General features: G+C 41.4%; 1 protein-coding gene across 2 annotated transcripts in view; it reads right to left on the reverse strand.

The window, feature by feature from the left end:
- Window positions 1-19,419, reverse strand: part of RBM20 (RNA binding motif protein 20) — a 422,608-nt gene that overhangs the window by 48,694 nt on the left and 354,495 nt on the right. For both annotated transcript variants that reach the window (XM_085603428.1, XM_085603429.1), the window contains exons 8-9: window positions 15,576-15,655; window positions 12,879-13,569 (exon numbers count right to left, since the gene is read on the reverse strand). In XM_085603428.1, the coding sequence (XP_085459554.1) occupies window positions 12,879-13,569; window positions 15,576-15,655 (771 nt within the window). The remainder of the gene's footprint in view (window positions 1-12,878; window positions 13,570-15,575; window positions 15,656-19,419) is intronic.

Genomic DNA, 19,419 nt, shown 5'->3' on the forward strand with positions numbered 1-19,419 from the left:
ATATATATATATATATATATATATATATATATATATACATATATATATATATATATATATATATATATATATATATATATGTTTGCATAAGGTACCCCTAAATGGAGGGCACACCCGGGACTACTCCATACAAGGTTAGGTGATACAGGACAACCTCCTTTCTCCAGGCAACGCGTTTCGGGCAACCATGCCCTTCGTCATGGGCCTGCGGGGAAATGACGACAAACGGAAACACTTGCCAGTAAAATCCCTTATTTAATAAACAATCCGCATGTAAATATCCACCACTGCATTCTGGGACTGGTAGTGTCCTTTCACCAACCCACATGGGTGCCTTCATTTTCCACAAACAATCATGAAGGGGTTAATAGTCCATACACCTCACTATTCAATCTTCTGGGCAAATCCCGTTCTGCTCAAGCTGCAACAATTATAGCAGCGAACTGATCCGCCGTGCTCCATGGGTGGGATTCTTTCAGCGACATAGCCGGCTTGAAATCACCTCTCCGTGTATATATATATAATTTTCATATTGATGGTTTCATATTTTTGTTCAATTAATACATGTATTAAAATATAGTATTTGTTTGAAGTTAAGTACTTCCCCTACTATTTCACTGACTAGAGAGGGATTAGTAGATTTTATCCCTTCTAAATGCAATGCTTTCCCTACTGTTACACAAACTGGAATGGGAATAGTTTAGTTATTATTACTACCATATAATAGTTTTGTTAATATTGTTTAAATATATCTTATTATGTGTTTGTGTATTTAATAAAAATATATATATATAGAAATGTATGTTATTTTTAAGATATGTTTATTAAAACTTTTTTCTATGTTTACGTTTGTATGAATAATTACATTTTCAATGTTTTTGAAGTTTTCTCCAGTTTATTTTCTATTAAATATATATATATATTTCCTCACCTCACCTTCCAGGACATCCGATGGCGGCGAGATGTAGGGCGGGTTGCATTGTCACTCCTGCCTCCACCATCATTGATTGCCTGGATTGCGGGGCTGAAGCGGTGTTTGGGGACCCGAGGACACACCGAGAAAATTACACACACAGGATATTGGCAATTGGGTATCACCTTTGCTTGCCCGGCATCCCGCGATTCCATTTGGACCCCCCTGCAGCACCTACCGGGAGTACAGAGGCATCCTGGGACCCGTAGTTCCTACGAAGGACGGATCGGTGAGCAAGCATTCGATGGGTGGAGCGGGTCACCACCAATGGTGAAGCTGCTGGACAATTATTTTCAGGTGTTCCCATGCCTCCTGGGATTTAGGCATCCGAAGAAGGCCGATCAAGGGCCGAAATGCATTATGCCGCATTTATTTCAATAAAAGGTGTTTCCGTACAGTCCCCCGTGAGGCCTCTGCTCCTTTCTTCCGGAGGAGATATTTGGGATATATATATATATATATATATTCACTGAAAAAACCATAGGTTTCACACATGTTATAGTTAGTGGAAATTTTACTGATAAAAAACCAATGAAATTGCCCCGTTATAGTTAGCGCAGGCAACTATAACTCACGCGACCGCAATCCTCTGCTGATGCTAATACTGTATTTAGACACTTATTTGCCCATGTCTTCTTCCATACATTTTTAGCTATACATATATTACAAATATTTTTTTTTCATAAAGACACATATGTCATCAGCAGAGGATTGCGGTCGCGTGAGTTATAGTTGCCTGCGCTAACTATAACGGGGCAATTTCATTGGTTTTTTATCAGTAAAATTTCCACTAACTATAACATGTGTGAAACCTATGGTTTTTTCAGTGAATTTGCAAGGTTTTTTAAATGCTAATTCCTAACTATAACGTGTGTGAAACCTATGGTTTTTTCAGTGAATTAGTACGGTTTTTTAAATGCTAAGTTTTTTTCCCTTATAATAAGCCCTGTACATTTGGTGGCCTACGGCCACCAAAAGCACAGGGGGTGGGGTAAGTGTGGATAGTGTTTTTTTCCATTGTAATAAGCCCAGCACATTTGGTGGCCTTCGGCCACCAAAAGCACAGGGGGTGGGGTAAGTGTGGATAGTGTTTTTTTTATTTTTATTTTTTTACCGTACGCTTACCGTAAGCGTACGGTAAGCGTACCCCGCGAAATTGCCGAAAAAAAAATAAAACCGTTTTTGCACTTGGGGGATGTTTGGGGACTCCCTCAACATGACTATGTGGGAGGGAGTTGTCAAAACAGCCCCTTTACATGTTTTTGGGCTTCCAATTTTAAAAATCTCTCTCAGTGCGAGAGACAAAATGGCGGCCGCCGCTTCCTGGTTTCGGCCGATTCGAATGTTTACTAAGATCTAAGAGCCAATCAGAATCGCGCTCGCGCACGCCACCGTACGCTTACCGTAAGCGTACGGTAAGCGTACCGTAAGCTGGCTCAGATATATATATTGATTTAAAGGCTATTTTCTCAGAATCTACTGAACAGATTTACACCAAACCTACAAAAGGCACTTCCTTGACCTAGGGACTACCTCTCTGCCAAATTTTGAGTAATTCTGTTCAGCCATTCGGGCTGTAGCTCGTTCTAAAGGTCCTATGGAAAAATGCATGGGAAAAACGCGTTTTGGGACCCCCCTTTTATCTCAGCCCCCGCTTGACGAATCCCCCCGAGACTTTCAGGGTAGGAGCGGAGCGTAGCGCCCCACCTATTTTGAGAAATTCGCGAGGATTCGTCGACCGGCGCCAAAGTTATTCAAAATAGAATGTTGAGGTTTTCCTATGGAAACGTGGTCCTAACTATAACTACCTACTGGCTATCGCCAGTAGGTAATATATATTTGTTATATTAGTAAAATTAAATAAAATTGAAAATCATAATATATTTATATTTTATGTATATTTTTAGTTGTCTTACATTATGTATATGTGTACATAAACATGCACACATACATATATATGTGTTTAAATAAGCATATGTTTATACATGTTTTTAAAATATTATTTAAACACATTAAATTTACATTGTAGTAATGTGTCATGTTAAAATATTTAGCATTTACTATTTTTAACTATATATATATATATATAAACTCAAAAGGGAAATGAAAAAACGTCTAAAAAAGGAGGAAGATATAATACGAGAGCGAAAAACATTCAAGTTTCACAGAGATCGCTGTGACTATGAACAGGGAAGAATTTTCACTTTCGCCCGCAAATATGATGCGCTCAAAGCTGATAATTCCAGCAGTAAACAACGAATCAACTATGAAAATCAACGGGTGTGGAGTTCCTCTGCTGTGGTTAGACGCCCTTTCAATGTTTCTCGCCTTGCTTTTTGGTTTTTTATTTATTTTATTTTTTTTAAAAAGGGTGTTTCCTGACGTCCCTTATGTGCAGTCTGATCTCCTGTAATTTAGCGGAGCCCCTGTGGGCCAGTCATTGTTTTTTGAACTGCTTGAACATCTCTGAATACTAGCGGCCGGCCCAGGAGGTTGTAGGCCCGTGCTTGTACCCTTTTTCTCTGCACAATAAAACTTTTTTACCCACAAAAAAAAAAAGAAAAAAAAAAAACTATGAAAATCAAGATCAGGATTAGACCTCGGCATCAGGGGACAGCTCAACAGTGGAAAGTGAATCTGACATGGGGGCCCGCAACAAAACAAGGGCAAACCCCCGCAGACACTCACTTACCGATGAAGTTGATTTTTTATGCTTGGAACGCCTACAATCATTAAGACCACGGAAGCAGCAAAACAGCGGAAATCGGGGAAAAACAAAAAACGAAGTGAGAGAAGAAAAGCCAACCGGAGAAGGAACAAACAAAAAACAACTGAAGAAACAACCAAAGAGGTATTGGAAGAAATAGAATGTTCCAATCCAACTGAAACAAGTGAAACAACGGTTATCAATTTAACGGACTTAACTCTCAATAAGGCGGAAACACAACTACTGGCCCTAGGAGTCTCTTTCTGCCCTGAAAGCTCCTTTAACTATGCCAAATCTCGAATAGATATCTACAAAAGCGTCAGGAAACTGAAGTTAATGAAATTCCATGAACAATCCAACAAATCAGCGGTTGGGGCAGCCCAGATTATTCAAACATCGATAACAAAACCGCTAGATGAAAATGAGATGACGTTGAACTCACAAGAGTTAGTTGATACCCTATATGATTTACAACAAGAAAGTGATTTAACCAGTCAAGCAGCCATAACAAGCTCATCACAACAAATCGCACAGCGGGTGGGCAAGTGTCTAACCCCCTTTAAGCCACCATCAAAATTTTATCCATTAACCATCAAGGATACAATTGATAGCTTCCAAGAGCAGGTAATTGCTGATTTAAAGAATCTCAACAAAGTAACCTGTAAGGCCAAGCAAACAAGGAGAAAAAATATTAAAGAACTACAATACCACCAACTAATGACCAAAATCAAAAATACCAAGGAAATAGTAATCCGCAACGCAGACAAAGGTGGCAACGTGGTTTTATTAAAAAGAGAAAATTATCTGAAAGAAGCCATGAACCACCTAAATGACAAATCCTGTTATGCGACCAGCAATAGAGCTACGTGGAACTCAATAAACTCAATATACCAAGTAAAACTAATGACCTGGCGAGAGATGGGACTGTTAACAACTGAAGAGTATAAATATCTGTGGATTCAGAAACCAGTTATCCCCATCCTATACTTCATACCTAAAATACACAAAGATAAAATCAATCCGCCAGGAAGGCCAATAATATCGGCACGCAATAGTATATTTGAAAAAACCTCCAGATATGTGGATTTCTTTTTACAAGACTTTGTCCAGAACCTGGCTTCATACATTAAAGACACGGGCGATTTTCTAATGAAAATAAAAGACCTTGAATGGCAGGAAGACTTCCTTTTGATTGCGTTAGATGTAACCTCATTGTACAATCAATTAAACACAATGATGGTCTACGAGCATTGAAATATTACCTAGCAAGAAGAGGAACCGCCTATGCTGAACATAATCAGATGCTGATTAACATGGTTGAACTATGTTTGACTAACAATATATTTATGTTCCAGGACGCGTTATTTCAACAATTACGCGGGGTGGCAATGGGTGCAAGCTTCTCCCCCAGCTACGCATGTTTACACATGGGCTGGTGGGAGGAGCTTGTACTCATGACCAAATATCATGATACCTTCAAAAACAATATTCAATGTTGGTTTAGGTTCATAGATGACCTGTTTGTGGTATGGAAGGGAACAGAACAGGGCGCAAGGGAATTCATAGACCAACTCAATACCAATGACCTAAACCTAGAATTTACCTCTAATATCAGCAAAACGGGGATAATATTTCTTGACGTGGAGGTGTATATAGAACAAGGGAGGGTAGAAACGAAATTGCATAGAAAACCAACAGCAGGAAATTCTATCCTGCATGCCAATAGTTCCCATCCCAAGCACCTCATTCAAAGCATTCCCTATGGGGAACTGCTACGAACAAAACGTATCTGTAGCGAAAGTGGATCCCTAAAAACAGCACATCATGAATGCATTAACCGCTTCAAGATGCGGGGTTACAACAATAAATGCCTAGATAAAGCCTTTACTAAATGTAACCAGGTCAATAGAGATATGTTGATCTGTCCAACCCCTAAACAAAAAGCCTCTGACGATGAATCAACTGACAACTTTAGATTTATCTTTCAATATAATCGCCAAGAGGGAGCAGTTAGGAAAATACTCAACAGAAACTGGTACCTTATAAAACAGGACCCCATAATTGGCAAAAAAATCCCCAAACGACCAGCTATCACATATAGACGAGGAGTATCTATGAAAGATATGTTGGTAGATAATGATCCATGTGGGGGGGGAGCCAAGGGATCTTGGCTGTCACAACGACGGGGATTCTTTAAATGCAAGGTTTGTAAGGCCTGTGAATATGGAGTCTCCACAACAAACTACACCACACCCTTTGGGGGCCCCAATATGGAAATTACCAAATCATTGAACTGTAAAACTGACCATGTAATATATGTTTTGGAGTGCACATGTAAACTAAGGTACATTGGGAGTACCATTTTCCCTGGGCACAAGAGAATACTTCAACACATACGTGCCATTAAAAACCATGACCAGGCGTATCCAGTGGCGCGTCATTTCCAAGTAATACATGAGGGTAACCCAAAAGATTTAAGTTACTTCCTCATTGACTCTGTCCCCAAAAACAAAAGAGGGGGTGACCGTGAGAGATCACTCAGAATATTGGAAATGTACTACATTTTAAATCTAGACAGCAAACACCCACATGGATTGAACAGCTCGGAGGAGCTACACGCCAGTCTATAAACATCATGCTTATATCAAGATATCTAAACTCCACTACTCACATATTTATAGGTACAATAATATTTACAGTCTGTATTTTACACAAAGCCCACTCTTTTTCCTTGCTGAAACGAGACTTTAATTTGAGTTTGACAGATAGACTGATTGTTTGCATTATCTTTAAGACCTAGTAGTATGTTACTATTCACATATCGGCCGATATTATAGTAACCACGGAGCTACCATGATTTTTAAACCTGCCTCCTTCCCCTCTTTTCTCTTTTTTTATATATATATATAATAATCTTATATATATATTACAAGCACTTGTCACTTTTTTAGTAGTTTTAAATTTAAGCACTTTTTGCACAACAATACCGATATCAAATAAGACATAAAAAAATCAATAAATTAGTTGAAAATCACAAAACAATTATTTTAGTGTGATGAGACATATCGGGGATGATTTTATAGTGGGCAACCTGATCTGTCCCCCCTTTTTTTAGTCTTTCGAGTTCGTGACCATTAATCGTAGGGAACTGTTGCCCCCAACATGTTAACATCAACCATTTAACGGGGGTCATGAAAAACAAAATGAATTGTAAGATTGTATTTTAAATTGCGAAGTATTTTACAATCATATACTCAGAATTTTATGCATTTACGTATTTTTTATATATTTATATATATATCTGTATGTTTTTATATATATTCATGTATTTATATATGTATACTAGATTTTATCTTTGTGACTGTGATATGGAAAATGTTTTTATAAATTTATAGACTATTCCATTTATTTATGTATATTTATATATTTATTTATTGTCATCAAAGAATTTAATCTGTCTAAGCATGACACGATTAGCATAAATACAATCATTCTGATATTTAAATCTATATCAAAATCTCTATACTAATTCGAAAGAACTTAAATGATAAAGACACGTGGACAAGGTTGAAACTAACTGACTGTAAATAAAGTTTCAATGTTTCATTTGAGAAAAAAACTGTTGAAACACACTATGCCCTACCCCCTTTAAAAGTGCAACACAATTGGTGGTTCAGCGACATGTGATCAAGTCCCCTAGCAGGGACGAAACGCGTAATGGCTGCTACTCTGTGGATGTAACCTAAGGACATTAAAAACTATCGATACCAAAGGATTGTGGTCCGTGCTCTTTTTCCGTGGCTGGTGGCAGAATCGCGGAGTGGAAGAGTGCTTGAGGATATATATATATATATATATATATATTACCTACTGGCGGTCGCCAGTAGGTAGTTATAGTTAGGACCACGTTTCCATAGGAAAACCTCAACATTCTATTTTGAATAACTTTGGCGCCGGTCGACGAATCCTCGCGAATTTCTCAAAATAGGTGGGGCGCTACGCTCCGCTCCTACCCTGAAAGTCTCGGGGGGATCCGTCAAGCGGGGGCTGAGATAAAAGGGGGGTCCCAAAACGCGTTTTTCCCATGCATTTTTCCATAGGACCTTTAGAACGAGCTACAGCCCGAACGGCTGAACAGAATTACTCAAAATTTGGCACAGAGGTAGTCCCTAGGTCAAGGAAGTGCCTTTTGTAGGTTTGGTGTAAATCTGTTCAGTAGATTCTGAGAAAATAGCCTTTAAATCAATATATATATCTGAGCCCGCTTACGGTACGCTTACCGTACGCTTACGGTAAGCGTACGGTGGCGTGCGCGAGCGCGATTCTGATTGGCTCTTAGATCTTAGTAAACATTCGAATCGGCCGAAACCAGGAAGCGGCGGCCGCCATTTTGTGTATTTCACTCTGAAAAAAAAGAGTGAAAACAAGGAAAGGGGGCAATGAGGAGAGTTACAGACCCCCTAACATTTGTAAGGGGGTCAAAGAAGGACAGAAAAGTACAAAAAAAACATTTATTGATTTTAAAAAAAATCACGGGGTACGCGTACGGTAAGCTTACGGTAAGCGTACGGTAGAAAAAAAAAAAAAAAAAAAAAAATGAAAATCAGATTTAAGTGTTTAGATATTAGGGGGCTCTAAAAAGAGCCGTTGTGTTTATGAAATGATTTTTTAGTGGTACCTACAAGTAAGTACCGATGCAGAGTCTAAGGTTCAAGAGGAAGACTCTGTTCCCTTCATCATTGAAGTGCACACCATCTCCTCTATAAATGTCTTGCATGTCATAACGCAAGTTGTTGTGGTAAATGGCACCCATACCATAGTCACGGAGGAAAGCAGAAACAGATTTGTTGACGTGCTTTCTTGCTTTGTCATCGCACCGCGTGCCCACCGTGCGTGCACGGCACTAACTGCGTAAAGTGGGCGCGCGGTGCGCGAAGCGCACCGCGTGCTCACTGTGCGCGCACTGTGCGCGAAGCGCACCGTGCGCGCACGGAACGAACTGCGTTAAGTGGGCGCGCACGCCACGAATGGCGTAAAGTAACTTAGCATTTAAAAAACCGTACAAATTCACTGAAAAAACCATAGGTTTCACACACGTTATAGTTAGGAATTAGCATTTAAAAAACCTTGCAAATTCACTGAAAAAACCATAGGTTTCACACATGTTATAGTTAGTGGAAATTTTACTGATAAAAAACCAATGAAATTCCCCCGTTATAGTTAGTGCAGGCAACTATAACTCAAGCGACCGCAATCTTCTGCTGATGACATATGTGTCTTTATGAAAAAAAAATATTTGTAATATATGTATAGCTAAAAATGTATGGAAGAAGACATGGGCAAATAAGTGTCTAAATCCAGTATTAGCATCAGCAGAGGATTGCGGTCGCTTGAGTTATAGTTGCCTGCACTAACTATAACGGGGGAATTTCATTGGTTTTTTATCAGTAAAATTTCCACTAACTATAACATGTGTGAAACCTATGGTTTTTTCAGTGAATATATGTATATATATATATATATATATATATATATATATATATATATTTGTATATTTAATAATATTTACATATATTTTTCCGATATTACTGTAAAAACCAATATGTATAGAAAAAAAATATTTTTGTGATCAATTTTTTTGACACCATATTTTTCCATCGCGGTATTTATGGTTTGATATTATGTCAGTGAACCATGATAGAATGAGATCTGTTGCAAAATCTTGTCACATTTTCTATAATACAGATAGCACCAAATGTTTCTGTTCCACAACTCAGGATTGTTCTAATTTGGGTGTTCATTATGTTCATACAATAGTTTTTCTAAAACATGTTGAATGCTGCATGTATACCAATTAATCTTGCAGGCAATGCATTTACTGCCAGCAACATCTTTAACACTGAGGTTAAACTGGCTGCCAGGTATTTCCCACTTCTGTAACAAACAGTATTTTACTGGTGGTTGTGGTTACTGAATATCACATGGCCTATTTTGCTCTGCCCATTTTATATCATGAGGCACTTACAAGGTTTATTGTCATGAGATCAAGCTTTTGTTCAATCTCCTTCATTACCTTTTTTACTTTTTTTTTTTTAATAAAGCACTCCTTCACATCCACCAACAGGGGGAAGAATTCTTCCCAGAATGTGCCGATAAAAAGAGTGTTCAGCCATTGCAAGAAATGTATATTTGTAAAAGTAGCGGTCACCTTGCTGCCAATTAACTTTCTGTGTGATTCACTGTAACATTCATGGGGTGGGAAGGCATGAGCAGTCTCCAGGACCATCCATTTAAAGTCATTCTCAGCATACCCATCATGTCTTCCAAGTCTCATCTACTTCTGCCTATTGAATTCTAGCAGATCCAACCTCATATATATTGATCTGATATGAGTGTCCTCAACATTTCTTCGATTCTCTCTGACCTTTTGGAATGGCAACATGAATATGAAAGAGAATGATACCCTTATACAGAGAGTAATTCAAAATCTGTGCAAAAGAGGAAAATAATTTAGGATTTGCAAAAAGATTATAAAGTAATTTACACAAGTTCTGGTGGGTGTGTTAGACAACCGCATGCGATATCAAATAGACAGCATCATTGGCATTACGATAATAAACATTTAGAATTGACCACCAATGTATATTCAACTTGAACACTTGGGGCCTGATTAAGAGTTTGACAGTGTGGCGGCGAGACGGCTAAACCTGCATGAAAACCGCCTTCCAAATAATGAATGTTTTAGTCATTGGCGGGCGATTCTTTGGCATTCACAAGGCGGTGCCTATAAAATAGTCACCGCAATGGGAACGTCAAAGGAAGTTCCTGCATGGCATGGACTGTGAAGTCCATGCTGTGCTGGAAATGGGGGTGCAGGCACACAGGGGGGCACGTGTTGTGCCCCCCTGTGTGAATCCACATGGAGTAAGGCACAAGGGGGCCCTTTAGGGACCCTTTTCGTTCTTCACCGCCACTGTTTTGATGGAGGAAAGACCTCCATGAAATCAGTGGCCGTGAGGAAAGTCGTAATATGCTTGGCAAAGCATATTGATGCTTCTTTACTGCCGTGCCCTTGCCAGGGAACAACGGTTCCCTGGTGGAGTCAGCAGTCCCAGGGCGGCATGACCGACAAGGTCGCAATTTGGCGGTCAGAAGACTGACACCGCTGCCTCACCATGAGTCTGACGGTAGGAGGACCGCCAGACTCTTAATCAGGTCGTTGATGTGCATGTCATCGGAACAAATCATAAGTGTCTGTCCAAATCATGATCAATTGGCAGTGAGCTCTTCTGCCTTGGCCATGCTATGAAAATCATACCCAAAGCCTACCTGAGTAATGTATTAAAAATACCTAGGGCCCACTTACAAGTCATACGAAATTCCATGTGGAGATTATGTACAATTTCCAAGGCTGCTGGTAAAATACGCATGGAATTTCTGCAGTTTGGAGTCAGACCCCAATGAATGGGTAATAGTAGTGCAGAACTGTCTTTCTTGGTCAGTATGTTGTGCAGAATTTGGGTTTCCATGGAGTATGACACAGACATTTTCCTCTGAGCAGGGGGTAAATGCCTGCAAAAGCTCCTGTGTTGGGTGGGGCACAAATGGGTGTGTGGAGGAATGGGTTGATGCTGCTTGGCAGTGGGGAGCCATGACTGAGAGGATGGAGTTGCAGCCCTTTCCCAAAGTTATTTTATCAACTTAAATTGTCGGTTTGTAAATTCGGGTCTACTCTTCCTGTATCCAAATAAATCCAGGTGCGGCCAACATAAAATTGTGCAAGGTGGAATTCCACATGAAAGTTCTGCTCTGCAGTACATGTAATCAGGGCCTTAGGGACTGATTACGAGTTTGGCGCCCACCGTAATATGACTTTTTTATTCATTGGCGCTGGATTTTTTGGCATTCCCACGGTGATGCCTATAAAATAGGCACTGCAAAGGAAACATCAAAGGAAGTTCCAGCACGGGGTGGACTGTGAAGTTCTAGCCATGCTGGACCTGGGAGTGCATGCACACAGGCAGGCACAAGTTGTGCCCTCTTGTTTACATCCACATGGAGTGAGGCACAAGGGGACTCTGTTGAGCCCCCTTTCTTTCCTCAATGCCACTCTTTTCATGGAAGAAAGACCTTCATGAAATCAGTGGCAGTGCGGCGGTCCTTCCAAGCATATTATTGCCTCAAGACCGCCGCGGCACCGCCAGGGAATGGCAGTTCCCTGGCCTCTTTGGCGGTCCCAGGGTGGCACGACCGCCAGGATCGTAATGTGGCAGTAGGATCACATTCAACACCGCCTCACCACGAGTCTGGCGGTCAGCAGACCTCCAGATTCTTAATTAGGCCCTCAGTGTAGTGGGGGAGAAGCGGGTTCATCTGTTCGTGTGCGATGGGGGCCATCAATGCAAGTTTGTGTCCATGGCACACTGATGTATTTACGCATGCTTCAAAATTTAGAGCAGTGACTTATGATTAGTTTAGTCTGTTGAGTGATTGCTGAAGATGTGACCTTGTCCGATTTTCAAATAGGTGGGAGAGTGAAAGGAAGTTACTCTGCAATTCAGAGTAAAGCATCAGTGGTTTGTGATCGCATTTGATCAGATACCGACATCTCAAGTGCAGAAGATGCAAATGCAGGGCCGGAGATATATTCATGTCTCCTGGATCACTCAGGGCTGGCAATATACCTGAAAAAAAGGTTCTAAACTTGTCCTTGACAATGCAAACACCATTTGAAAGAGTATAACTTTCTAAAAGTGGTTGCCTCATTTTCAAAAATTCAGAGTTGAGGTCCGAGAGGTCATGGATGGAGCCTTAGACCACTTTGTGTTGAACAGTAAAACGGGGAAAACAAAAAGGCATATTCATCAGCTCTACCTATCACTGTTCCTCATGTATGCTTCATGCTGCTCATCTATGAATGCTGTTTTTCTCAATATTCTCGATTGGTTTACCTTATGTCAACATGTCTTTTATATGAAATCCTATATCACACCACTTCAATAGTGATTCAGCAAGCCTGCCAAGTTCATGTCTAGTATCGGAGCTGGCCATTACATGGATATGACCGATTCCTGCAGTGCACATACAGTTTTTCTGACTCTTACTTTTCTAACATTCAATAAAAACTCATAAAAGTTTTATTTTAGCTTTATGAACATGGTGCTTTCTTATTATCAAAAGTTTATGTTCAACAATTACCTCACTGATCTCTTTTTCTTCCGCTGCTCCCTCTTCATTTGAATCATCTTTGCCATCTTGGTCTTTCTCTTCTTTCTTGCTCTTGGTTTTCTCACCACTGTGTTTTTGTCGTGAACTTTCAGATGTTTTACTAGACCTGTGATCAGAGTGGCTATCCTTGCTTGGATCCTCACTATGAGAACCCTTTCCTTCCCTCAACCGCCCCTCTTCTTTCCTTTTTGCCCTTATTATGGCATCATGGGGATGTTGCTTTGAATATTTGTCAGATTTTGGCCTGGGTTCCTTCCTGTGATATTCATCGTCCCTGTTTTTATGTCCAGAAGACGAGTGTAGACCTCCTGGAGAGCAGTGCTTCGAGTGTTTTTCGCGATACCCTCTGGATCCTTCCATTCGGTCATCCACCTCCTGCTTGTCTAGCTGACGTGGGTAATGTTTCCTCTCATGAACCCATAAGTCCGTCCTATCCCTTCTCACATCCCCGTTGTCCCTTCGAGGACCAGCTTCTCTCTCCTCCTCTCGCCTAGAGTACAATGGCTGATCCCTTGGCTCTCGTCCATTTCCCCATTCTGCTCGCGACGTGACTAGAGGACTGTGTGTTGAACTGCAGGAAGTGAAGCTTGTGTTGTGGGACGGTGGAGACAGGGAGCGGCTGATCGGGCTGCGAGACCTTGTCCTTTCAGTCCTGTATATGCTACAAAAAACACAAATGTAAACACTGTGCTCGTGTAAAAGCACTATTGAACATACACAAAGAAAGGCTAAGTAACAATAGGGCGGCATTGGCCCTGGTGCAGGCAAGGAAATTGGTCTACCGACTGTGGTTGGGTAGTAAAACACAGCAATATTCAGGGTTCATGGGCACCCTGATGCATTTGAGCACCGGGCCACTGAACCTTAGGCACAATTGATGTCTCCAGCCATCCTATATCACAACTTTAAAATATATAATGACTGTCTTAAGCATTGATATTTTATAGCTGAAATTTAAGGAAAAGAGGTCAGTACAGGCTCTGACATAACAATGATATATAATGTTCAAACACCATGGTCAGTTTATGTACGTAACTCCATCCGGCTTTCATACATTATAATGCATAGCAAATACAATAGATTAAATGTAATTGTTAAATGAACATGAAATAAGCAATACCGTGGGAAGGTGAATGCTGATGCGGATTGTGTTATTGAACCCATAGCTCAGGATGAAATAGAGACAGAGCTAAAAGGAAACAATCTGGATTTGCCACTGGTCTACACACCAAGGTCCCAGTATTTTAAGACTTCAGTATCCAGACTGCTCAATTATCTTCATTGAGCTTATGGTTATAGTCCAGTACTTCAGCCAGGGTTATCCCCTTAACTTACTTGGAACTCCTTGCATTGCACCTCAGAGTATCTTGTTCTGTTGGAATCCCTGAGATGTCTACCTGACACTACTAATGAGACCAGGCATGTGTGTAACCTAAACCCCCTTTCGGCTATCCGAAGAGGCTATCACAGAACTTTGGATAAACGATTGAAGACTCAAGAGAAAAGCATTACAAGAGCTGGACTTCTCTTCCGGATGAAGTCCTCATCCAATCCTCTCCCTTGACCTTTCTCAGGAAATCATGACTTCCATAAAATCGGGACAGTTCCACCAATGTCCACCCAGATGCGCCCAGGTATTAGCGGCCTGATGTACTATTCCCTTTAACATACCAGGGATGTGAAATTTGCACACCAACTTGTTTGCGAATCGGAATGCAATTTGTGATGAAACATATGCAACCTATGTACTAACAGGTCACATAGCAATTTGTAGGTTGACACCTGCCGGATGAGTATCAATTAGGCTGATTGCAGTTTGAGACCCCCTGTTATTGTCTGCAACTGCAGAGATGGAGGTCTACAAGGGACAGCAGACCACCATCCATCCATTTGCATTCCCAAACAGGAACATTTTTGTATGCACCCTTTGTCCATTAATGGGACTGCAGCTGTTTTTAAAAAAGAGTTCCCCGTTTTGGAAGACACTGTGGAGACCAGGCAGCAGTCATCTGGGTCACTGCCTGCTCCCCCCGAGATCACGCTCACAACTACGAAAGGGGAAGAAATCCCATGGGACAGCTTCCCCTTTGCAACTGAGATACTACTGCCTTTGAGGTGTCGATATCTGATCAATTGTGATCACAAACCACAAATGCATTCCTCCCTGAATTGCGGATAGGTATGGTACTTACCTTTCACGCCTCCTCATATTTGCAATTCAACTTTTCCACTTGGAAAAGGGCTTTTGTAAAACATCAAAAGGTATTTTTCTGTTGCACACCCTGTGATTTTGTGACTCACATCCATTGTCACTACAAAATGTCTTTGTACTTCAGGTCCATAACTTCCCTACATTAGAGTGACATTTTTGCAGGTGTTCAGACGTGGATTTTTCTAAGTCCCTTTTCTACAAATTGTCACAGGTTTGCCGATTACGCTCTGGGACACCATATTATTCTATCACGAGTACCATTCATAAAATTTGAACGCTGCCACTGATGTGAAATTCATCTTCCAGACCTAGACTTAGCACAAACTACCTGGCAAGCAAATTCTGACTCGTTTTTTGGGTAATTTTAGAACGTTTGCCCAATGTGCTTCCATTGCTCTTTAATGTAAGGTGGTGTTTTTTTGAAGCTATGGTATTACATTTTACAAACTACTCACTTGTCTGAGTCCTTGAAGATGTCTCTTTCCCTCTGCGAGTGCATGTCGTAGATAATCGCTTCAACAGCCTTCCCTGGTTTCTAAATGGAAAAGAACATTCAGCTTTATGGCTGTAATCTGGATTTTTGCATGCAAACTACAGTGAAATGATTGGCATTTACGTCAAGTTATTTGCCTTATCATTTGTAGCTACTATATGTTTTCATGATGATCATTCCACTATATTGAACCAGAATGAAAAACGTGTAGCTCGCATTCTACAGAAAATATCAGCAGGAAATATAACAAGCATTGGCATAGCCAATAGGTCTCGCCTTTGGGACCTTATAAGTGTTTAGCCATGCAACAGTTGCGTAACTAAATACTTATAAGGTCCCTAAAGCGAGACCTATTGGCTATGCCAAGCGGCCTTGCGGCCGAGAAAGTGAAAGTGATCGTGATTGCGATCGTGATCAACATCAAAGCGGCCTTGCGGCCGCGAAAGTGAAAGTAATTGCGGTAAAACGCGGCGCGCGCGCCCGCGCACATGCACTGTAGCTCTATGCTGGCCTGGTAGCACATTTTGGAGCCCTCTCAATAAGTCTCGCCAGACCAGCGCATGCGCTGGGTCAGGCGAGACCTAAAAAGTTGAGTGTTATGAAATTCAGCTTGATACGAAATACAGTACTCCCTTGTACACCAAGTTGTCACCAATAATTTCACATACAGGAATGCATTCTTAGTCTGAAAATTCAACAATGCAAAAGCAGGAAGACATGTACTGTGATCCTTGAAACAGGTTTGAGTGCCACGATTTTGATACATCACGCTTTCATTTCACTGCAGGAAATTAGATCATTAAAACGAGTGTCAGCTAGTGAACGTGTTTATGCTTATCAATGAATCAGCCATCTGCAGGACTCCTTCTCGTCAACATCCCACGCATACATAGAACCAGATCTGGAAGACGAGTGTTCTCTTACATCGCTCCTAAAGCTTGGAACGACCTCCTCTCCACATCCAGGGCCAGCTTTAGGGATAGTGGTGGCCAGTGCGAATATGTTTGTTGGCGCACCCAATGACCTCCTTCTCCAGGAATTCCCTACTACCACCCTTTAACAGTGACCCTTAAGTCTCCATACCCACTTTCTCAACCATGCTTTTCTTCTGTTTCATCACGCTACTCATGCCAGTGTAGGGCGCCAGAGCAGTTTTCATCACTCACACGTTACTCAGAGACAAGGAATCACACGTTTGCAAATCAGTGTATAGGAAATGTTACATATGAAAGAGGACTACAACGTATAGGAGTCACATGTCATCCATACTGGTAGGCAGTACAGTTTAAGAGTGCTTGATCTGGAGAAGCACAAACTCAGAATTTAAAACGTACCACCATGCTTGGGGGTTGCCTTTACTAATATGAATAGATTTTTAACCAACTGAACCCTTTTTGCTGCATTAGTATAATGAAACACTGGGGGGAAAATCATAACGCTCTAACCTATACCGTGCACTTTCCACAAAGTTCTTTGATGACAGTTAATAACTCACTAATCTATATTAGGATTTTAATTCATAAATTGCAAATAACAAAAGGATGTCTCCAACAATAGCAATAACCCACTGAACTATTTACATTATGTGCACGTCTGTGATCTGCATGGTGCATGTGCTTTGCAGCAGGCATACTGACCCTCTGGGCTACTTTATGATGAGTCAAAACTTTCACTAGACAAAACTCGATTGCTCCTCAGCAGGTTCATTAATCACCAGAGTTATCTTGACATTTTCATTGTTGCTCAAAAATTGCTGTAGGAAGGAAACACTGCAGCAGGTGCTTTTAAATCCACAATATATTTGACAATACAGCGCCCCCAGAAGTCAGCCCTGGTTCGGGGGCGAAGATCGCAAAGCCCTAGAGCCGGCCCGGTCCACATCAGAGCCTCCTCTCCTGTTCTTGAATTGTGCAAGAAGTTGAAGACCTGGCTTTGGGCCAGGCACACACACACACTCAATGCCAGGATACCCTTGTGGGTGATAGTGTGCCTTACAAATACACATAACATAACAATGGGAATAAATGATACCCATATATTTATTTTTGGAAACTACTTTACAAAAGTGAGTCACAGATAGTACAAAGAGATATATTTTTACTATGTTTTTCAGGGAGTGGTTCCGTCATGCGCACAGTGCGACCGACGCGCATGACGGAACCACTCCGTCATAAGCAGCGATGATGTTAAGAGGTCAAGCTCTCTGTTTATGCTTCTCACTGGTGTTGTTTGTGAGTGGTTGTGGACTCTTGTGAAGTCACTTGCTGGTGGGTGTTGTGCTACTCCTATGTGACTGTCCCCTTTCCTGTGTTCTTCCACAAAAGGACTGTCGTTATTGTAGCTGGTATTGTCAACTCTGCTGGGGTGTAGATGTATGACTGTTTTCCTGGAAAGTCAAGTGGGATATTCCCAACTGGAACCTGCCTCTCCCCGTAGGCCTGCACGATGGTACTGTTCCCCTTCGCATACCTCCTCGAAACTTCAATGTTCCCATTGATTTTACAGTTTAATTGTCTTTCTTGAGCTGATTCAAGGTGTCATTTAGTATGTTCACCTGTGCCGCAAGATTGAACCTCCTAATTCACAGCCATTGGTGATGGCGTAGGGTGATGCCCATCATCATCTGGAGGCTGGATGTGTCTGCAGCATCTAATGCCGAATTGAGGCATGTGTTGGTGATGTTTTGCTAGGTGTGAAGTAGAAGAGTTCCTCTTCCTCCTCCTGTGGCTCTGGAGTTAAAGGAGGCTCGATCACTTCTACCTCTTTTTTGCCCTAATCTTTTGGCATTGAAGTCTTCGGCGCAATTCGAAATCCTTTTAGAGATTCTTCAAAGTCCTGTTTCTATTGGAGAAGGGTAACCATTTTGGCCTTGAGACGCCTCTTCTTCTTTCTTGATTTCTGCCGCGTTTTCTTCAGTATCGAGGATTATTGTCATCTTTCTCTTCGATGGCGAAGATTCCTTTTAAAATGTCTCAGTTGGGCTTTGGTGTTCTTCTCCCGATCTCTCCTTTTTCGACGTCAAAGCATTTTTCCCCCCTCCATCTTTCGACGACTGTGTTTTTTCAGGAGATCTTCCTCGTGTGGTGTCCCTTTTTTTTTTAGGAATCTGAGGGGTTCTCTTTTCCGGGGTATGCCTGCGGTGGGGAGTGTTTTGATGCCGAGGCTCCCTGTGATGCTGATGCGTCTGATTTTGACGACTCAGGCAATTTCTTCAAAGTTGATGACTCTCTTGCCTCCAGTCTCTTGATCTTCTTGGTTGCCTGGGCTTCGACATTGACCTTCCTCTAGTTGGCGTCCAATGTTTCACCCGTGACACTTTCCGCAATGTTTTCCTCTTTGTCGCTCAACAGACCCATGTCTCTTAGGGATAGAGTCATCTGCTGTCCCTGCATGGTATGACATGCTTGGTTCTGCCTCTCTTTCACCCTCAGCGTCTTTGACAAGAACACAGAGCAGATGTTACAGTTGTTGGTTCGATGGTCTACGGGCAGACCATGTGGTGGTCCTTCTGCGAGAATTTGTGGTGGCAATTTCAGCAGAACTGGAATGGAGTTTCTCCATTAGGCCACACAGGGAGGCCCTGTCTGGGCATTCTCGAAACAGTAGAGGAAATTCTTATCTCAGGATACACCAAATGGGGGTCTGTCGACCCGCAGCAACAACAAAAAATTGAAGAAGGACTACAAAACAGAGGAGAATTTCAGACTCAACCAATAGATGGCGGAATAATGCTTAGCATGTGAATCCAGTAAAGATTTGTGCTGCAAAACCGTATGTACGAAAGGCTTTGACAATTACAGCACTGA

The sequence above is a fragment of the Triturus cristatus genome, chromosome 1_2, assembly GCF_964204655.1.
Source record: "Triturus cristatus chromosome 1_2, aTriCri1.1, whole genome shotgun sequence".
Taxonomy (NCBI): Eukaryota; Metazoa; Chordata; class Amphibia; order Caudata; family Salamandridae; genus Triturus; species Triturus cristatus.